At 32.2% G+C, this 24,015-nt stretch overlaps 2 protein-coding genes across 4 annotated transcripts in view; one reads left to right on the top strand and one right to left on the bottom strand.

The window, feature by feature from the left end:
* The window catches only part of LOC141525843 (uncharacterized), a 293,402-nt gene that overhangs the window by 13,690 nt on the left and 255,697 nt on the right, over nucleotides 1-24,015 (bottom strand). The gene's annotated exons all lie outside the window — the stretch shown is intronic.
* The window catches only part of LOC141525844 (uncharacterized), a 29,031-nt gene continuing 20,213 nt past the window's right edge, over nucleotides 15,198-24,015 (top strand). Inside the window, exons 1-3 of the mRNA XM_074240512.1 lie at nucleotides 15,198-15,350; nucleotides 17,192-17,376; nucleotides 17,549-17,736. Coding sequence (XP_074096613.1) covers nucleotides 17,211-17,376; nucleotides 17,549-17,736 — 354 coding nt within the window. The 5' untranslated portion in view covers nucleotides 15,198-15,350; nucleotides 17,192-17,210. The remainder of the gene's footprint in view (nucleotides 15,351-17,191; nucleotides 17,377-17,548; nucleotides 17,737-24,015) is intronic.

Here is a 24,015-nt window from a genome sequence, read left to right as displayed (position 1 = left end):
TCATATAAAGATTTTTCAACCTCTTGTTTTTCAACCTGTGGTTTTTCTTCTTTTTAATATTTTCCCCTTTCAACTTTGAAGATTCAACTATACTCTGGAGTGGTGTCACAATAGGCTTGAACATTTCCTCCATAGCTTTCTCAGCTGTATCTTTACCCAACTTCAACATCTTGTGCTTCCGTCGGATGGCATCACTGGCTTGAGATATCTGATGCAGAATATCTTTCTGCTTTGATATTTCTTCAGGCTTCATGTTGACAGGTTAACGTCTACAGCATGTATGACTATCACACTCTAAAGTACCTCAATTTATACTAATGAAGCAGTCGAATCCTTTGCGATACCTACCACTGTTCAATTCACTGTCTTTATCTATTACCACAAACCCATATTTATTCCAACATGCCGAGCATAAATCTCTGAATGAGTTGTACGACATGTCTGTATTGACATGATCATTATAAATATGCTTCAGATTCATTTCATCTTGACGGAATAGCACGAGAAAGTTTGCATTATCTCTAATCAGATGCTTCGGTATTCGTGTATAAGTTTGACAGAGATAAAAGCTGTCTACATCCTTGTGTCGACCCATGCAGAAAAAAGCCTTGATGTGATCTTGTTTTTCACAAGCAACATCATCAAATATCATCAGGGAGTTAGGTTTAGCATCTTCAGGCTTGATTACAGCTTCATGTTCACTGAATGTGAAGAATCCAATACCATCAATCTGTTTAAGCAGCGTCTCCAGGAACTGATACTTTGGTTGGTTAAGAGACTTTGAGTAAAGATATATATTCTCAAACCTCAAACCGTTTGGATGTACAATAAGAGACAGTAGAGCGTTGGTCTTTCCACAGTTTGATGGTCCGCAAAACACTGCACGGATACTGTTGGGAAGTAATGCACCGTGTCGTTTGAGTTTCACACCGGTCCCTTGAACAATTTGATCAAAATTGATAACTGGCAACTGAGCTCTTGATTTGCTGCCCATGACTGCTGATTAGATTCTGAGCTCAAGGGGTATATATACCAGCTTATATAGATTAGCATGTCAGTCTTTGATGTGACATGTCTGAGAGCAGACGTGGTGAAGGTTTATTCAACAGCATAATCAATAAGCTTCCACTTGAACTTCACGTACCAGGATATCAGTATTGTGGTCCGGGAACAAAGTTAGCCAGAAGGTTAGCTCGAGGTGATCCAGGCATAAATCCTTTGGACTCTGCGTGTAAGGAACACGATATAGCTTACTCTAAAAATCGTGAAAATTTGGAAGCCCGTCACGAGGCTGATAAAATTCTTGCTGAGAAAGCGTGGCAACGATTTCAAGCGAGGGACGCTACTATTGGTGAAAAAGCTGCTGCTTGGAGAGTGAATAAAATCATGAAGTTGAAAAGACGTTTCGGTATGGGTCTTAAAAAAGAAAAACCTATTACAAAGCGTAAGACAATTAAAAGAAAAACAATGAAGCGTAAGACAGTCAAAAGAAAGACAACCAAGAAGAAGGATGTTGCTCTGAGACAGATTGTTGATGAAGCTAAAAAGTCCATGCAGCCTGGTGGAGATCCAGTTAAAACAGCTCTTGGAGGTGCCCGCAAAGCTATCAAGAAAGTTGGTGGGAAGAAAAACGTTCGATTGCCTCGTATTCTACCAGTTCCATCAAAGATTGGCCGAGTACTTCCATTCTTGATTCCCCTGTTTGCAGGGTTATCAGCGGTTGGTGCTCTAACAGGTGGAGCTGCAGGTGTTGCAAAAGCTGTGAACGATGCCAGCGCAGCCAAAAATCAATTAGCTGAAAAGAACCGTCACAACTTGAAGATGGAGGAAATAGCTGTAGGTAGAGGATTATACCTCAAACCTTACCGCAGTGGTATGGGACTTTATCTGAAACAATACCCAGAAGGAGCTGGCTGCAAGAAGTCAAAAAACCAGTAGAGCTACCACATCGAGCACTGACTAACATCGACTTATTAAAATATGTGAAGCTGCTTAAAATTCCAAATTTTCGAGGAGTTTTTATGAGAAATGATTTACCAAAATCTGGACCAAAGACAAACGAATCATCAATAATAAATTTAGATGATAAACTTGGATCTGGAACTCACTGGGTTGCATACAAGAAGAATCATAATCAAGTAATTTACTTTGACAGTTTTGGTAATCTACAACCCCCACAAGACTTGATGAAATATCTCGATGTAGGTAGCGTAAAGTACAATCATAAAAGATATCAAGACTTTGATACAATCATATGTGGACATTTGTGCTTAAAATTCCTGGCTGGACAACTATAAATTGAAGTGAGTCGAGACAACAAGCGTCAGTCATGGCAGAGTCATTCACCTTGACACTAGCCGGAAACTCCTCCATACTGGAGGCAAATTATTTTCCGCCGATTGAGCTATCACCAACAAAAAATTATGTACTTGGGCTTGTTAAGCTCCTAACATTTAATTCAATACCAAATATTGATGTTGGTGCTAATAAATTTTATGTGTCATCAAAAAGATCCAAAAGAAGTACAATCAAGAGATTTCAAGAAATAACTATACCCACAGGGAGTCATGAAATTAAAGATATTGAAACTTATATAAACAAGACATTACCTGAACTAAGTTTCACTTTAAAAGCAAACAACAATGAGTTGAGAAGTGAAATATGATGTGATCAATATATAAATTTTGAGCCTGAAGATTCCATTGGATCATTACTTGGATTTACCAACCGCGTGCTTGAACCTAACACAGCACATAAATCTGATTTACCAGTCAAAATATTGAAAATCAATGCTCTGAGAGTCGAGTGCAATATAACTACTGGATCGTACATCAATGGTGAGAAGAATCACACAATCCATGAATTTTTCCCGAGGGTTCCAGCAGGATATAAGATAGTGGAAGTGCCAACAAACATCATTTACCTACCAGTCGCCGTACGAGCAATACACAACTTGAGGCTCCGCATTGTTGATCAGGACGAGAGAATAGCAAATTTCCGTAGCGAGACTATAACGATAAGACTGCATATAAAAAGTCTGTAATGGGTATCGTATATGAGACAAAGACTGGTAACGGGTATAAAAGGATTGCAGGATGTCCAAAGATTATCAGTCATCATCGAGCTCTGAAAGTGTTGACACGTCAAAACGCAGAGTTCCTAAAAAGTCTAGGACTAAAATTACGTGGAAAATTCACAAGATAAAAATAAATTTTTGTTGTCTAGCTTGTGTGATACCATGGCGGAAATCTTAGATATAAAAAAATCAATTATTTTCGATAAGTTTATTGCACACTGTGAAGCTCATTCACACTTACCATATGCATCATCAACATTCAACAACAGTGATGAAATCAGGATTGCTGTTCAACATCAAGATCTGTGCTTGCTCCCAAGCAAGAGCACATTACATTTTTATGGAAGAATGAGGAAAGCTGATGGTACTGCTGTAAGTGCTACTACGAAGATGGTCAACATGGCTGTTTGTCATATGTTTGAAGAGATACGTTATGAACTCAATGGTGTAGAAATCGATAGATGTAAGAATGTTGGTATCACCAGTGTTATGAAAGGATACGCTTCTCTGAGTCCGGGACAACAAAATATTCTGGAAAATGCTGGTTGGATTGTTAATGAAGATGACAACAAGCTAACTGATAATAGCGGTTACTTTGATGTCTCAGTACCGCTGAGTTTCATTCTTGGATTTGCTGAAGATTATCAACGAATTATCGTGAATGCCAAGCATGAATTGATACTGATCAGATCAAATACTGATCAAAATGCTTATGTTGTTACCGTTGAGAATGAAAATGTTTCAATTACGATTCAAAAAATTGAGTGGATTGTACCATACATAACAATGTCTGACAAGCAAAAAATTATGGTGCTGAATTACATAACCTCCGATCCAGCTATCCCAATCAGTTTTCGGACTTGGGAATTGTATGAGTATCCACTGCTACCAGCTGCCAACAAGCATATTTGGGTAATCAAAACAACAAATCAGCTTGAGAAACCTCGTTTTGTTATCCTTGGATTCCAAACAGCAAGAAAGAATCAATCGAATCAAAACGCAAGCGAGTTTGATCACTGCAGCATAAGAGACATTAAGCTGTTCTTGAACTCTCAGAGTTATCCAAATGGAAATTTGAACCTCAACATTGTGCATAATCAGTATGCCTTGATGTATGATATGTACACAAATTTTCAACGTGCTTACTATGGGAAAGAAGCTGAACCGCTATTGGCTAAGAAAAAATTTCTAAGTACAGCACCTCTGTATATAAATGACTGTTCCAAGCAGAACGAGTCAATCAAGTGTGGACCTGTGGATATACGTCTGGAGTTTGAATCGTCAGCACAGTTTCCAAATCAAACTGCTGCTTACTGCTTGATAATTCACGACCGAATAATTGAGTACAATCCCATCAGCAGCACTGTAAGAAAACTTACTTAATGGTACAGTTTGATCCGAAACCCACCATATATTACATGTATGTATGGGACTTTGCATCCAGACAAGCGAGGAAAGGACCATGGGAACAAGCAGCAAGAGACGGAGAATGATTTCGTCGACGAATACAACAAATCAATAACATTATTGATCCTATACTAATCAATAAACTTAATGTAATTAAAAATAGTAAATAAACTTAATGTAATTAAAAATAGTAAATAAATAACAATGTTTTTGTAATTTAATGTTTTTTAATTACAAACCTTACTAGAATAAGTATAAAAAATTATTTAGTATAAAAGTTAAGTATAAAACAATTATTTAGAATAAAAGTTAAGTGCACATATCAAAACACAATTCTCTCACAATTACTGTAATTGATTTCCCAGAGTGATTAATAAGCTTGAATTTATTATAATTGGCCCCAATGTAGTATCGATTTAAAGTATTGCATAAGATTAAAAATTTCATTTTAAATATCATATCAGGATTGTTGAGATATTTCTGGTTGGTGGTAACAGGGAAGAACGTTGAAAAGTGGTTTTCCAGATCGATTTCAACGTTGAGTCCATGATCTGTCATAACCGTTCTAATCCCAGTTAGCTTGTAAGTTTTTCCCACCTCAAGTTCACACATCCTCTTGAACATCAACGGGCTTGGAGTTTTATCTTCAACTTTGACACGCTTGAAAGTTGTGGATCTCTCAATTTCATGCATTGTATCGGTAACAGGATGTTTACGGTACGGTGCCATGATTGAGATTTCTTCAGCAGATTTCAAGTAGCAGATTCCAGCACGAGGTAGCAGATTTCAACAGCTGGTAGCAGGCATCAGAAAACAGTTTCAGAACAGCAGATTTCAAAAGCTTGATATTTTCTAACACACAACACTATGGTACTTCACTCGTACTTCACTTCGATGAAGTATGCTCGCGGCGCGCTGCTTTTATAGCAAGGTAATGACGTCATCTTCTGCGCAGTTGGAAAAATTCTAGAATAGTATGACTCATAATCTAAAAATAGAAACTGCGCAGTTATGATAGATGACGCACAAGAAGTTTAACATAACCTGAAATCATAAGTTAAATGGTGGGAAAACATAAACATAACCTGTAAAATGAGTTAAATGGCGGGAAAGCATAAACATAACCTGTAAAAATGAGATGACGTCATCTACTACCCAACAGAAATAGAACAAAGAAAAACTGCACAGCTACGAGACCTTGAACCGGTTCAAACCGGTTCAAACCTGTCTGATGACATCATCTACTACGCAGTTTAAAACTCTACGACGTAGTTTGAATAACCAATCAAATTATTAATTAACCAATAAGATTATCGAGTGGTGGGGGTAAAATCCAGAGATCGGGTTATAAAAAGGTTGAATTGATTGTAAGAGTCATCATTCAGTCACTCTTCGTTGTCAAGAGCAGTAAAAATGGAGATCATTCTAGACGTTCAAGGATTCAGAGGAGCTGATAATCGCTTCATTGTTAAGGAGTTGGCCTCAATAACAATTCAACATGATATTGTTAATATTGAAGAGTTGTCATACACACTATTTCAACCGCCATATCACTGGAAGGTGTTACCAGTCAACTATCAACGTCTGAATACCTGGCTGATCCGAAATTATCATGGAATCGGTTGGAATGCTGGAACAACTTCATATTACAAGCTCAAAGAAGTTCTCAATTATTTAACTTGTAATAAAAAAATTATTTATGTCAAAGGTATCGAGAAAAAGTTATGGGTTCAAAATTTAATTGATTGTAATAATAAAATTGTAATCGATCTCGATAATTTCAAATGTCCCTCTCTAAAAAGTATGAAAATATCATGATCGTTTATTTGATTTATGTGCCTTGGAAAATGTAAAAAATTTAAAAGATTGGTTTGTAAGCACTCAATAAATCTAAAATAAATGAATTACAATTGTTATTATTATTTCATCCTAACACATTTAATTCAGAATAGAATTAATTATTGTTAGTTATTAAATTCAAATAATTTTCCAACACTACTACTGATATTAATACTTATCAACAGATGGCGTAATGGTTTTTGATTTTTTAATTATGATAATCAATAATCAGTTTTTGTTTTCTAAAATTTTATAATTAATATTTGTTTAAATTAAAAGTCATGCATTATTTTATATAACCATTTAAAAATAAAAACTGAGTATTGATTTTCAAAATATATAGAAGATTTTTGGATTTGACGATACAGAGCACATCAACCCCATATTAGTTTATCAAATAATACATAACTTTTAATTTAAATAAATATTAATAATATTAATAACAAAATATTATAAACTAATAATAATTATTTATCTTTTATTTAAATTAAAAGTCATGTATTATTCTATATATGTATATATAACTTGAAAATTTTTTTAATATTTATGAATTGACAGCTTTCACGCTCTAAGAATAAACTGATAGTAGATGGCTCTAGTACAAGAAGCGCGAAATTCAAACTATCATTGTGATAAGTAACTTAAAAAATTATGATTAAGTATAACTTATTGAATTTGAATTATAAATATTGATCTTAAATTAAAAATGTGAGGAATTATAAATAAAAACAATGAATTATTTATATTGAAATCCAATATTTTATTGATTAAATAATTCCACTGGTCATTTTTACATCAAGACTAGAATTAATAAATTCAAATTTATTATATTTTCCACCATGATAACGCAGGAACAGATAGTTTGAATCTATTAATTCATTCAAACTCTTCATGAAGTTATCATCTTTTAGATGTTGAGTAGTTCTTGATGGTAGATAAATGTTAAATTCATCGTTTATATTAGCAACAATCCTAGTTCCATACTCAGTTGTAATAGCTTTGATACCGTTAATCTTATATTCTCGATTAAACTCCAACTCGTTCATTTTCTTAACAGGAAGAATCCCAGTAAGACGATTAACCTCATTTATCTTGGTTACATCCATGATTGATTGCTGTAAAAATTTTTTAATTAATTGTAATGGTTGATTAAATGATTCTTCATTTAATTCATATTTTGATTAGACAGTAAATGAATACTTACGATTAGTAATACTGATAGGTAGAAGATGTATATCACCAAGAACTTGTACTTCAACTTGTAGTCACCACCAGCTCGTACTTTACTGGAGACGTGTACTTCGTTTTTGTGAAGTACGGCTTGAGCGCGCTGCTTTTATAGCCAGAGGATACTACGCAGTTACCCCCCACTCCTTTACCTCAAAAACGGTTTGATGACGTCATCTGCTACGCAGTTAGAAATAGAACAAAGAAAACTGTGCAGTTACCCTGACCTTGAACAGGTTCAGACCTGTTTAGAAGTAGACAGAAATCTCGACAGATGGCGTATCTTCTCGCATGTACTCCTCATACGTACAGTTTGAATATATTAATCTTTTCCGAATATAAACAATGAAATGCACCTGTGATCTAAGCAACTATTATTGATGCTGAGATCACAGGTGCATTTTTTAACAAAAATGCAGGAAATCAGAATCAAAATTTGAAATGGCGGAAATCAGACTCAAAATGGCGGAGTCAGATAGCAACCACCAGATGGTAAATTTCAGAGAGCAGACTCAAAATGGCAGATTTCAGACTCAGATAGCAGCCACCAGATGGCGGAAATCAGATAGCAGACTCAAAAATTCTAGAACAGAATGAGTCATCTACTGCGCAGTTATATGACCTTGTAGTGGTTCAAGCCTGTCTGATGACGTCATCTACTACGCAGTTAGAAAATTCTAGAACAGAATGAGTCATCTATTGCGCGGTTAGAAGTAATGCACGCTGTCACCAGATGGCGTTGCGTGAAATCCTTCTCGCAAGTAGTTGACATAACTTCATTTTAAATATATAGAACATGGATATACCATACTACAAATGCGTAATCCTGAACTATTGATCTGTTATGGCTGAGCCGAAGGCAGGTTAATAGTTGAGGACGCTTTTTAACCTCAAAATGTTGAACTCAAATTCAAAATGGCGGATAGCAGCCACCAAATGGCGGATTCAAAATGGCGGATAGTAAGATTTTAAAAATGGCGGATAGTAAGATGGCGGCAGAATTCCTCACCAGCGCCACCTATAACCTCGATAAAAACCTCACGCATAACCTCAAAATGACATACATATCTACCGCCGGCAACACCTACTGTCGGTAAAAACAGGTCGTCCATATCCACAGACGATACTTGTCACGAGCTTACGGTCGGTAATGTAGATCACAGCTTATTGTGGAACACGAACCCAAAAATCTGTTTTACCGACTGGGTATGTGCCCCCTGTTTAACTACTATATTTCGTCAACGGAGTACGAAAAAAAAAATAGTCGTCCCAAATGAAGCACCCTAATATATATAAATATGAATATAAATATAAATATATATATATATATATATATATATATATATATATATATATATATATATATATATATATATATATATATATATATTAGGTGTAATATATATTTATATATATTAGGGTGTGCCAAAATGTAACTTCCTTGATGGACCTTATAAAATTGGAATTTTCAGTTCCGCTTTTGAAATTAGCTGTGTTTAGGCCTTTCCTAAGATATTTTGGGGTAAGACGATAAATTTGATTTTCATAGAATTTTTTAACTCGAGCTTAGTTAGGGCACTTCCGCTGAAAATTCAAATTTTCGTCGGAAGTGCCCAATTAAACCTCCTGCGAAAAAATTCTATGAAAAAATACGGAAAAAGTGAACTTTTCAAATTTCTTCAAAATTTTCGGTTTGATTAATTCGTGTCTAGTAGTAAATTGAAGCATTCAAAAAACTGCGTCGAATGTTGCGAAAAGTGTGAGAATCGTTTCGTTTGTCCCAAAGTTGTGGATTGAAAATTAAAAAAATTGTGTGTTATCAAACTTCTATTAGACTTTTGAGCTCTTGCAGCTCAAAAGCATAGAAAAGCGATATCTTCAAACCCGCACGGAGAAAACGGTTTGTTTGATTCAAATACGCAGATTTATTTGAAATGAATCAAAAATATTTATTTAATGTTAACAAATTTATTTAATTTAAATATATATTACTTTGAATCAAATACTACTTCGTTTTGGTTTATTTAAATGAATCGACTCATTTATTTCATTTAAATAAAGATTTGTTAACTATAAACAAATCTCGCTTTAAGTAAATTACGCTTGGTGTCGCTATAGTCGCCACTTATTTTGTCCCGCTAAATTTCGCCATTCCAAGACATTGTTTATATACTTTATTTCCAGACCGGTAAAACGAGTAAGCGTCTTTTCTTATTATTTAAATGGAATAATACTTATTGTGAAGTGTAATAATTAAAAGTTTATAATGGAACAATTATTGGAAGACTGGGATTTGTCGCATTTGTGGCCTATTTTTGAAGGTAAGAGTATTGTTTACATTTGAATTTTTGTGACCAACCTCTGTTTCTTTTATATTTATTTTATTATAATATTTATTTGCCTATTGATCTTAAAGAAATTATATTTTTTCTGGTTGTGACTTATTATTTTTATTTTTTTCATTAAAATTTTTTTTTTATATTTCATGTAGTCATTGGAACGAAAAAAAAAATTTCTTAACCTAAAATCCGTGTCGCTTAGTAATAATTTTTTTACAAAAAATTTTCAAATGTGCTATTGAATATGAAATTTGTATATTTTATAATAATGTTGATTTATTGTTATAAAAAAATATACTACTATTAGTTATAATACTAATAAAAATGCTACTTAATTATAAAAGATATAACTACAGCGTATCGGATTATGGCTTTTAAGTAAATCTAGTTGAGTTTTAAAATAATACTTTTGATTAATTGTACACTTTCTTTTTTCCAAAATAAAACTTCAAACGCGGTACAGAAAATGGAATGACTGAAATTAATATTTTACAAGAGCTATTAGAAAATAGCCATGAGCTTGAAAAAATTGTCAAAATTATGGGCACAAGACTAAAGTTGCGACAAAAATATCGTGAACTCGTAGGTTGACAATGCTTTGATTCTATTTATAAACCCAATTTTTACTATTTTTTTTTTTTTTTTTTTTTAAATAAAATAATTAATTAATAATACTTTTATTTTTTTTTTTTTTTGTTTATACAGGTAGAAAAAAGTAAAGTTCCTGACATTAATGCTTTGCCTTCTACATCAGGTGCAGTCGAGTTAATTGATATCATTCAGGGAGATCTGCAATTTGATTCTACTGGTCTTTTTCGAGAGATTAGTTCATCTGGTAATCAAATAATTGATATCTCATCACATGAAGATAATTTGGAGCAACTTACATTAATTGATACAGTGAAGAAATCAAGTGACAAAAAAACTTGTTCCAAAAGTAAATATTTTCCTAACGGATTAAAAAGTTTTCTAGAAAGTCATCCTTACGGTGCGGTGATTTTAAAAATTTACGATCATACTCAAGAACTAGATTCTAGCTGCTTAACTATTTTGATCGATATTATAATTTTAGAGCTGATTCAACGTAATAACCTATTAAGCAACGATGATTGGAGGCAAATTACACAAGAGACAATAAGCGTTTTTCCATCTGAATGTAAAGAAACATTTTTTGTTTCTCCAGTCAAGTTAAAATATTCTAAAAGGTTGAAATCAGAAGTTTCAAAAGGCAAATTCGTTGACAAATTTCGGAACATGCGAACATTTATAAAAAGAGCTGATAATTTAGAAAAAAATTTAACAGTGCCGAGTAAAATTGAAGTCGCTCAAAATAATAATTTAAGTAGTGCCAGTGACAGTCAAAAAATTCTCCTACATGAACGAAGGATTGAAGAAGTTTACAAACACTGGGAATTATCCTACGATTTACGTGAAGCTGACTATGTGAACAAAAACTTTCAAGACATTGCAGACATTTTGAAGCTCTGGCCCATCCTAAAAGAGTCTTATGGCTACCAGTTAATTAAACAAGATTTTAACAAAAAGTATTCTGTCACCAAGGACAAACTACTTGTAGGTTGGAAACAATTTTATAACAAGATTTATAAAATTAGTGATAAAAAATTACTTCCTCAGCAGGCATTAGAGAACAAAAAACTATTAGATAATCCAGATTTATCTGATGAAACTAGAAATATCATTGAATTTTCACTATTGCCTCATTTTATTTGCCCTAAGGCTAACAAATGTAAGATTAATCACTTAAAAAGTGAAAAAACAAAAACTTTTATAAGGCGAACATCGAAGGTGCAGGAAAAAGTCTATTAGTTCACATTGAGGTAAATTTTTTATGTCTGTATGTATTTATAGTTTAATATAAACTTCAAATTTTTTATTTTATATTTAGATTCCTGGAAAGATTAAAGAAGTCATCAGTGAGCTGAAGAGTGACTGCAAAAAAATTGGACTTCCGTTTCAACCATTTGTTATAGTTGTCGGGAAAAATTACTCCGAAATTTTAGAAGTTTTTGTGTGGGTGAATGATGTAATGTATAAGATTCCTACGTTTTTAAAAGCTGTTGATATTCTTATGAAAATTTATATTTCATACAACTTGGTGTACCCACTAGCAGGCGAACATATCTATTATTTAATTCAGTGGGCAGTTTATGAAATCAAGACTAACATCGATGCTAAAATTCCTCACATACTTACTTTAATCAATAAATTAAAAAAAGCATCTATTGAGTCAAATTAAAATTAAAAATAACTTAAAAATTGGAAGAAAAATAACATTACTTTGCGGTAATGTTTAAAGCCCCTTAAATAGGCCTTATCAGAATGTGTAGGTTATTCACATAAGTTAATTTCGTTTTTAAAAGTAAACTAAATTTAATTTAAAAATAAATTACAATACATTATTATTTAAATAATAATATTTTAAAATGCGTTGTAACCTTTGTTCATTAGTTTTACAAAATTTTGATAATTTTATTTATCATTTAAAAGCAGCGCATTCAAGTGAACCTCTATATATCTGTATTAATAAAAAATGTCATCGTACTTTTTTTAATGTATCTCAATTATATGAACATATAACTAATTGTATTTTACATAATTCTATGGATGAATTGATTAATGTTCCTGTTAAAAACTGTAGCAGCGTTGCTAATTTACACACAATGCAAGAACATCAATCAATAAAAAAAAAACATAATAGTGGAAAAATAATTAAAAATGACAAAAAAACTGATGATAATTTTTTTAAAACTAGAGCTACACAGTTTATTGGTAAACTTTATAACAGCAAATGTATTACTCGCTCAGCTGTTTGAAATATAATTGTAGATTCCTCTGAACTTTTACAACTAATAACAAGTCATACCGGAGAAAAATTAAAAAATTCTATTCCAATCCAGTTTCATTCAAATATTGATAAATGTTTAAATTTCAATGTATTTGAAGGTTTTGAAACAGAACATAAAAGATTTAAATTTTTAAAGAAAATCACTTGTTCATAAAGCCTGAATCATTTTATATTGGAGAAATAGATGATGATAGAAATGTTGATGGTAAAATAATTTTAACAAAAAAATGTTATAGTCAAATAATATCGATAAAAACGTACTTTTTCATTATTTTCAATTGCCTTATGTTTTCGAAAAAATAACAAAATATATCAAAGTTGAATCATCAAAAACTTCATCAGTTTATTCTAGTTTATATCAAGGAAAAGTATGGAAAAATATAATGAAGTCATACGAAAACAAAATTGTTATTCCTCTGTACTTATACTACGATGACTTTGAGGTTGGTAATCCACTGTCTACAGCTGCAGGGATTTATAAAATTGGGGGACTATACTTCTCGATTGCCGCTTTACCACCTGAATTTTCATCTTCTGTTGATAGCATTTTTTTAGCTCAATTATTATATACCTCGGATTTAAAAACATTTGGAAATCAGAAATGCCTCTCTAATATTATTGAACAATTAACTGATCTTGCAAACACAGGGGTTTCTATTATTATTGACGGTGACACGAAGCATTTATTTTTTGTGACTGTGGGATTATTAGGTGATTTTATTGATAAGAAATACTTTACTTTAGAACAATTAAATGACCGACTAAAATACTTTGATCATTCTGAATTTGATCACGAAAATAAAGTATCAACGATATCAAAAAGCCATATTCAAAATGGTTGTATAATAATTACAGCTACTGAAATGTCCTGCTTAGTAACATATTTTGGAATCATTACCCTGTGGAAAAAAACCGTTAAAAAATGATTGATTTCCATAGAAATCCTGATAGATCTATCTGGATCAAAAAATGTCCAGATAAGAATTGTATTGTTACTTATCAGTCGATACGAAAATTTGAGATTTATACGGTCTTTCCATATTGTAATCTATACGATTGTAATAATTTTTTAATTTGATTGGATTTTATCTGGTGCTTCGAGTAAGTTATTTATTTGATTCAATAAGGAAAAACCAAAATGGTAAATTTTATCAGTATTTACAATTTTAAGTGGTTCAATTTTTCTAATTGTAACTTCATGTTGGTTGTACAAATTATGTATATACCTGGTTTTCGTTTTTATGAACATAAAAGTATTTATAAGTTTATGCCAATGACTTTTTCTATCGGACTTTAATTGTAATAACTAACCTACTTTTGGGATATGTATTGATATTTATAAAGTATTTGCAACATAAAAACTATAATTATTTATGATTTTTCATAAGTAATTGCAGTTGCAAAAACACAATAGATTCCAGTTACCGAACCTGATATTCCGTTAATTTAATTGTATTTGGGATAATGAGGAATTGCATTTTTTTTCTCTATCAGTTACAACAAGTAAATCATGGAAATAATTATGGTAATTTGAAATGAGGATTTTCTAGAATTTAACAGATCGATTTCTATCGGATATAACTACCATATATTTATAATCTTTAATATTTGATACACTTATAAATTTTACGGTTTCATATACATACGGGTGTAAATTCAACCGACGATATTTAATAATTTTGGTTTTGTAAATAAATAAATTAATATTTGAAAAATAATAATTTTTCAAAAATGCACTTGTAGAAAATTTTAAAATTTACAAGTGCATATTTTAAAAATTATGGCACGTCAGCTAAATTGACACTTTATATGTATATAATATATTCAATTGCTACAATTTACTTAAATCAATAGAATAATTTATACTTTTAGAAAGTAAGCACTATCCATATCTATATAAACTGTAAGTACAATTAAAAATAATTTATAATAATAAAGTTTGCCGGAATTTTTGATTTTTCGATTTTGCATCATTGATTAAATTAGAATTAAAAAATATTTTTTAAAAATTGCATTTACAGTTTTTAAATTTTTCAACAAATGAAAAAAATTTTTTTGTAATTATTTTTTTAATAAAAAAAATTATAAAAATTTTTAGATATCGGCTAATTTAATTTTTTTAACAATTTCTGTTCTATATAGGTCTCTTCTTTGTACTATATCATTATTTAATTAAAAATCCTTGGCTACAAACAATAAATACTGTTTCGTTTGGAATCACTGTCCAAGCGAGTACCCGCTATAAGCCTCTATTGTCGTCTTCTTTTTTGAAGAATCATCGCGCTAATCCGAGAAAGAAACCGAGAGACTTCCAACGTGTACTCGACCGTTTGCCTTTATTGTTGCCAGAATTGCGACAAGTGCATACCACAGGTGGTGGGGACAAAGCGCTACAACCCGGTAGCCCGCTAAAAGTTACTTAGCTAGTCACTTGTTCGTTGACCGTCTAACTTGTAACGTGTTTAACTCCTCTACAATTCTATTGTCTTTAACTTAATTATTGCGTGACCTTATAAATGAACTTATATAATTAAAAATTTTCTGTGTTTTGAGAAACAGATTTAAATTTATCTACAAATTGACTTAGATACAATATGTAAGTACTGTTTTTAACTAATTGTAAAAAAGTGTTACCTTTTGTTCCATTGTGATTGTAGTTAAAATTGATGATTTTAGAATAATTAACCAGTGCATGACTAAGCTTCTGAAAAAATGTTTTTTATAAAGTGCATTCAATTTCGCGAAAGTGTGATGTAACTACCTTCTCTTTGTTTCAAATAACTGCATTAAAAATAAGTTTTCGTTGAAATTTTTTCTTGTATGGATTTCCAGTTTTACCTATACAATTTAATAAACACCAATAGAAAGCTTTTATCAATATATTAAATTTATGTGTTAGATATCTCATGATACTGAAATTAGCACACATGTAACAATTTTTATGATTTTTATAATTGAAAAAATTATTTTAAAAGAATAAAAAAAAAATTGCGTTTGTAGATAATTTGAAAAAATATAAGTACAAATTTTTTAAATATTTTTTTTTCCACTCATTTATTTCTAAAATAAAACCTTAAACTTGACAGGTGTCTGCTGACTTTAGTATCATGATATTTCAATAGTTAAAAGTTTCTAATTGTTAGATATGTCATTAAAATGTTTTATAACATTTTTTAATTTTCATGAATAACTGTGGAAAGATTTTAATAGCAATAGGTTGCTATAAATTTTATCCAAAACTCCTATTTTACCGGTATAATCCAATAGATCCCATTAAAAATCTTCTGTTATTTTCTTATTGAATAATTTTAGGATTATTTGTTGGTAAGTATACTCTCCATGTCCTTAAAAAAAAGCGGTTGAAATTTAATGTAAGATCATTAATATTTTAATAAATTACAATCGGTAAGAAAATTTTTTAAATTATGTTATTTTAAGAAATAACGAGTTTTTTTTTTTAATATGCGTAAATGTGTAGTGAAATTAAATTTTTAAATACATTTTTAACGAAGAAATAAAAAATTATTTCTATTCGCATTAATAATATTCGCTTCTGTCTAAAATGTATTGTATTTTATAATTCTAAAAATAACTAATTGAAGCAATTAGAAATTATTAAGTTACATAGTCTTACAAGTTTCTCCGAATAGACCAATAGCATTAGATAGGTTCCGTTAAAAAAATCTTCAACTCAAATATTTATAATTATCAATATGTACAATCCATATTGAAAGAAAAAGTAACAATAGCTGAAATTTAGCTGAAAATTTCAAATAAAAAAATTAAATTCTTTCCTAATGAGGAAAACAATAGTTTAATGAGTATTAACGGTTTAAAAGAATGTAACTTGTAATTTTATATTTTCATAAGTAATTTTTCAGCTGTAGTGTACTTGAGCATTGATACTTTAAGTGAATTTTGTAGTCACATTAATTATTGCTGATTATAGTCTCCGTGTAAAAACAATTTAAAAATATTTGATTATATAGAAATTTATAAGAATATTCTGTTCTTCCACTAAAGCACAATAAATTTCCATCTTTTCTTCTGGACTTCTGTACGTCATCGTTTAACAATTAACAAGTGCCTAATTATTCACTATACTTGAGATGAATTTATATAAAAAATAATATCTAAGAATTAAACCACTAACAAATTTAGCTTCATTTATTACTCACAAAAATAAGAAAATTTTAAATTCAGATTATTATTTTCGAGAAATTAAATTTTCCATTTAATCTTTATCTACAAGAAGTCAAAAATTTTTGCCCCCATTCGCACTAAAGTTTTAAAATAAATTTTGTTTTATTTATTACGTTTGACAAAAACTCGAGAAAATTGAGAATTTTGTAGCATGCATATACTAGTTTCCTTTATAAGTTATATTAAGTACTTCATTTGAATGTGATAATTAATTATTTATTCATGATGTTTCAGCATTACAAAAATTATAAGCATGTTCGCTTATATTAAATTAATAGATGATGATAAATACGACACGATCCCATTGTCATTGGTATATAATCATGAGCAGTTAAAGCTACCATACAATAAAAGTAAACAACATTGGATTATGTATGAGAATAACTCACCTAAGAAAGGCTTACTGATATATGTTGAGGGTATGTATTTTACCAAATTCTATACAAACATTTGTAATATTGTAAAAAAAATTTTTTATTTCACTAAATATATATAAAATATTTTTTATACTATATTTGTTATTATGATAAAAGGCCATTTACTGCTGTATCGACAGTGTGTTGTTAATAATTTTTTTATCTGTTCTTTTAGAAACAAAGGAAGCAATTGAAAAACTGATTTCATCAAAAAGGCCAATTGTACCAGCACCTCGAAATCAAGAAACTGCTTCCGAATTGAGTGATGCCAATGAAGGTATATTAAGAAATAAATCCGACCCTGTTATTGATATTACTCCAATTGTCGATCAACAATTAAATCAGCTACATGAAAAATTGGCGGTAAGTTTTTAAAGAACATCCATCGTTGAGTCAATATTTTTTTTTCCATGTATGAAAAATTTATTAAGAAATGGGGGTTTATAAGCCAACATTGAAATTGCTTTTTATTTTATATGTATGATTACTTGGTAATATTTTTACGAACTCGATTTGATTTATTTTATATATAAAAGTGATAATTATATTTAGCACATCTAAAAACATTTGATTAAATGTTTTCAGAAATATAGTAGGATTCTTTTTCTAACTACCTGAGTTTTCAGCTTTTTACATTTTTCAAAAAACTAAATTTGTGTACTTTTGAAGTTCCTTATCGATAGCGGTCTATACTTGACTAAGTTTTCTGCACTCGTTTTCTGAGTATTATATATTTATCATTATAAAAACTTTGACTTTTAAAATTGCACACTATTCCGGTTTGAAATTATAATTCCAGTTTGAAATAAAATCGTTGAATATTTCTTTCTGTTAATGTTATTTTAATTTTAATTCCATGAAAGTAGTTAAACAGGGGGTCTGACTCTGTTGTAAAACAGATTTGTGGGTTCGTATCCGTAGTAAGGGATCTGCATAACCGACTGTAGGTTCGTGGCGGGTATCATCTGTGGGTATGGGTGACCTGTTTTACCGACAGTTTGAGGATATGGTCGAGGTTTTGCAGGTGGCGCTGGTGGTGAATTCCGCCGCCATCTTACTGTCCGCCATTTTCCCGCCATTTTTAAAATTTATCTGCCATTTTGAATTGTGAATCCGTCATTTGAATCCGTCATCTGGTGGCTGCTATCAGCCATTTGAATCCGCCATCTGGTGGCTGCTATCCGCCATTTTGAATCAGATTTCCGCCATCTGGTGGCTGCTATCTGAAATCCGCCATTCTGAATCCGCCATTTTGAATTTGCTATCTGAAATCCGCCATCTGGTGACCGCTATCCGCCATTTTGAATTGTGAATTCACCATTTTGTTAAAAAATGCACCTGTGATCTAACCATCAACTATAGTTGCTTAGATCACAGGTGCATTTCATTGTTTATATTCCGAAAAGATTAATATATTCAAACTGCATGTATGACGAGTACATGCGAGAAGATACACCATCTGGTGAGGTTTTTGTCAACCTTAGGTTTAAGCCTGTTCAAGGTCATACGCAGTTTTCTTTGTTCTCCTGCGTAGTAGATGACGTCATCAGATAGGTTTGAACCTGTTCAAGGTCGCGTAACTGCGTAGTTTTCTTTGTTCTATTTCTAACTGCGTAGTAGATGACGTCATCAGACAGGTTTAGACTTGTTTTGTGAAAGGGGTGGGGAAATTTCCACGAACCAGATGACTCATTCTGTTCTAGAATTTTCTAACTGCACAGTAGATGACTCATTCTGTTCTAGAATTTTCTTACTGCGCAGTAGATGACGTCATCAAACCGGTTTCGAGGTAGAGGAGTGGGGGTAACTACGCAGTATTTTCTGCCTATATAAGCAGCTCGCTGAGAGCGTACTTCATAAAAAACGAAGTACATATCTCTTGATTAAACAGTATTCAGTGTTATATAAAATATAGTGAAGTTTAGTGTTGTGAAGTACGCGAGTATAGTCCAGTGTGCAAAAACTATTGTGTGCATAAACTGTAGTCCAGTGTACCAAAAACTATCGTGTAAATTCAGTGTGTGTATAAACTATTGTGAACATAACCTATAAACAGTGTATATAACCTACAAACAGTGTATATAACCTATAAAAGTGTACATAACCTATAAACAGTGTATATAACCTATAAACAGTGTGCATAACCTTCAATATTGTGTAAACAGACAGTAGTGAAGTGTGCGTCTTCCCAAGATGGCTCAACCTAACCTCATTGAGGCTCTCAAAAACTTGGTGGACACTATTGCTGTCTCATATGCTGATCTGTTAGGAGAGCAGCTCACTGATAATCATCGTCAAAGGTGTTTAAGGGTGTGCAATGAAACTATCCAGTACTTCAACACTATATTACTCGATCCTGGAACATCAATTCAAGTGAGACGAAGTGTTCAAGCACACATCAACCAACTCAACTGGTTTGCCGATCAGTTCTCCAGACTCGGTAACCTAGTTGTTGGTGGAGATCTCAACCAAGGAGTCAAATGGAAGGACTTGGAGAATGCTTTTGCTGGCAACATCCAGACTGGATGTGTTATCAATCAGCATCACAAAGATTCAGCAGCATTCCTCCAGGCCTCACGGGACACCATCATTAACAAGGTGCAGAGTGCGTTGAGAGATTTGGCAGGGTTGAAAGTGAATGTGGAATTCTTCTGCACATTCCGGAAACATCAACAAGATATTGAAGAGCGGAAATCTTTTATTACTAAATGCCGTGAGATTCTCCCTGCCACATCTCTTCAGGATTGGTTTAGTCAACATGTATACGACAAATTACTTCAAAGAATCGAAGATTTTGAACATGAGGGTTCCGGATGGAGTCTGCTTGGACCGAACAGCTTGATGGTGACTATTTCAAGATTCGCACCAACCCAAGTTGGAAACTCCACCTTCGTCAGATTACCGCAGGATATTATCAGGAAGCATGCGGTTACGAACATCCAGAACAATGATGAGTTCTGCTTCCTGTGGTGTGTCAACGCTGCCTTGCATCCACCAGTATTGGTTCCAGCTGACCCTTCAAGTTATCATCACTTCAGCGTCAGATTAAATTATGAAGGTATTCAATTTCCAATTAAACTTAATGATGTGTCGAAATTTGAAAAAATGAATAACCTTAGCAATAATGTATATGGTATAGAGTCAGAATTCACGGGTAAAAAGTCTGAAAAAAGCACTATTATCCCATTATATTTAAGTAACTCTGAATCAAAAATACCTGCAATTCATTTATTGATGATTAAAAAAAGTGTAAATTATACCAATAATTTAGATAATATTGAGTCTGTCTATCACTTTGCGTGGATACATAATCTTTCCGGACTAATTAAAAGTCAAATAACTCTAGGAAGACATAAATTGTACTTCGTGATCGTTGTTTGAATCATTTCAAATTAGAAAAATGTTATTTAGAACACCGAGCAGATTGTTTTAAAACTAACAAAGTCTGCATGGAATTTCCCAGTGAAAAAAATAAAATTTTGAAATTCAAAGATTTTAAGTCCAAAGATACTGTACCGTTTGTAGTTTACGCGGATCTTGAATGCACACTCGAACTCCCAGGAGATGATGAATAGATAGTTCATAAACATGTTCCACACAGTATTGCTTACTATGTGCATTGCAGCTATGACAATACACTGTCTAGATTCCAATTAAACCGTTCTCCTGATTGTATCAACTGGGTTGTTAAACAATTAGAATCATTAGCTATTGACTTTGAAAAAATTCTAAAGAATCCTATTAAAATGAAACCATTAACGAAAGAGCAACAAGATAGACACAACCAGGCAACTGAGTGTCACATTTGTGAAAAACCAATCACTTCTACGACAGATAAAGTCTATGATCATTGTCACTTTACCGGTAACTATAGAAACGCAGCTCATAAATCATGTAACGTTAATTATCAAAAATCTACCATTATCCCAGTTGTCTTTCATAATTTATCCGGTAACGACTCACACTTCATAATTAAATCCTTAGCTACAGTATAGTATTTGAAGGTGAAATTTCATTACTACCAATCAATAAAGAGCGTTACATTTCTTTTACAAAATCAGTTAAAAATACTTCAGTCTCTTTAAGATTTATTGACTCTTTTAGATTCATGGCCTCCAGCTTAGAGAAATTAGCTTCATACCTTGATGACAAAGACAAACAGATTACGCGACTACACTACCCTGACCCTGACAAATTCAAATTAGCAATACGTAAGGGTGTATTTCCGTATGAGTACATTGATAGTATTGACAGACTAGACGAGACACAGTTACCTGACCAGGATTCATTTTATTCAAAATTAACAAGCTCAACTATTTCTGATGATGATTATACTTTTGCTCAAGTAGTTTGGAATGAATTTAATATTAACACGCTTGGAGAGTACTCGGACTTATACTTGAAGACTGATGTCCTCCTCTTGGCTAATGTTTTTGAAAACTTTAGACGTAGTTGCTTTAAAACATACAATCTAGATGCATTACATTTTTATACAGCACCAGGCCTTTCAAACGCTGCAATGTTAAAGCATACTGAAGTAGAACTTGAACTGTTAACTGATCCTGAGATGCTTCTTTTCATTGAGAAGGGTGTTCGCGGTGGGGTATCGATGTGTGCTAATAGACACGCTGAAGCTAACAACCGGTACATGGGCAAAGATTTTGATTCAAGCAACCCTGAAACATACCTGATGTACTACGATGTAAATAATTTGTATGGCGCAGCGATGAGTATGTCATTACCTAAAGGTAAATTCGAATGGGTTGAAAATGTAGATGATGTAGATCAGTTTTTCAATGATGATGAGAGTGTAGGCTACATCCTTGAAGTAGATCTACACTATCCTGAGAAATTACATGATCTACACAAAAATCTACCTTTATGCCCAGAACATTTTATACCACCTGGCAGCAAACAACAAAAATTAACAACAACTCTGTATGATAAGACTAATTATGTAATTCACTATAAGGATTTAAAACAATGTTTAGATTTAGGTTTAGTTCTTAAGAAAATACATCGAGTCTTGAAATTTGAACAATCAGACTGGCTCAAATCATATATCGATAAAAATACTGAATGCCGAAAGCTTGCAAAAAATGAGTTCGAAAAAAACTTTTATAAATTAATGAATAATGCGGTTTTCGGAAAGACGATGGAGAATGTAAGGAAGTACAAAGATATATATTTAAGAACAAAGTGGCAAGGTCGATACAATGTATCAGATTTAGTATGTAGACCAAACTTCCACAGCCTTACAATTTTTGATGAGGATATGGTTATAGTTGAACTTAAAAAAGCTAGAGTCTGCTTCAACAAGCCAATCTATGTAGGGTTTAGTATATTAGATTTATCTAAAATTTATATCTACGACTTTCACTACAATTATGTGCTTAAAAATTATGTAAATACTTCAAAATTATTGTACACCGACACAGATAGTTTAATTTACCAATTTAATATACCCAACATCTATGAAGACATCAAACGTGATATCTCAAGGTTTGATACTTCCGATTACCCACCCGACAATGTCTTCAACATGCCGTTAGCAAACAAAAAGGTCCTGGGGCTTATGAAGGATGAGAACAATGGAAAAATCATGTCCGAGTTTGTGGGTCTCAGAGCCAAGCTCTACGCCTTCGAGATTCACAATCCTGAGAAGGAAAGAGATAGGATCAAGAAACGGGCAAAGGGTGTTGGAGGATCAACCTTGAAGACAATCACGTTTGATGACTTCAAACGATGTCTGTTTGAAAACGTATTATTAAGAAAAGAGCAGTACATGATAAAAAGTAAAAATCATCAAGTACACACAATAAAGCAGGAGAAACTTGCTCTCAGTTGGGGTGATGATAAACGTCAACTTATTGAGGCTAGCACTGATACCCTACCATGGGGTTACAAGGGGCCACTAGTTTTTAAGAAAAGAAAGATTGTGCAAGATAATAATAATGATAAGAAGCAAAAATTACTGTAAAATTAGTAATATTAAAAAACAATGTAAATATAGTTTTAAGGTTTGTAAATAAAAACAATATATAATTTGTGTTTTACATATCAGATTTATATATCCAACTATTATGCTTAGTATCAAATCCTAGCCATTTAACATAGTATTTATTTCCACGTTTTCTAATTACTTTTTCAACAAGATATACATCTGGATATTTGACTTTGCTGAGTTCTTCATTGTAAAATCCTCCTTCAATTGGTTGATCCTGATAGTCCACGAGCTTGTACGTCGTTGGATTCGTGTTCTGCACCGACTTGATTGTGAAGATTTCTGTTGTCCAGTTTGGCGTGTATCCTTTGTCAAAAACATGCTTGTACTTGCTGATTCGGACTTTGTCTCCAACTTTAAACTTCTGCTTCGATTTGACTTGCAGTGGTTGATATATATTTTCCAACAGTCGTGCCTCCTGAGCAGCGGTAACATCAACAGGTTTCATTTTGATGGTACTGTATTTGGTGTTGTTGTAAGTATTCACCAAGTCATCAAGTATATCAGTCCACTTGTAGCTGCCACGAGCTGTAAATTCTCGCCACATTTTATTCTTGAGTGTTCTATTGAAACGTTCACATATGGATGCTTTGAGATTGCTGAATGCTGAATACAGATTTATCTTGTGCTGCTTCATC

This window comes from Cotesia typhae, unplaced genomic scaffold (assembly GCF_013202065.1).
Source record: "Cotesia typhae breed Kobodo isofemale line unplaced genomic scaffold, CoteBio_Ctyphae contig_27, whole genome shotgun sequence".
NCBI lineage: Eukaryota > Metazoa > Arthropoda > Insecta > Hymenoptera > Braconidae > Cotesia > Cotesia typhae.
This window is presented reverse-complemented; position numbering and strand designations above follow the sequence as displayed.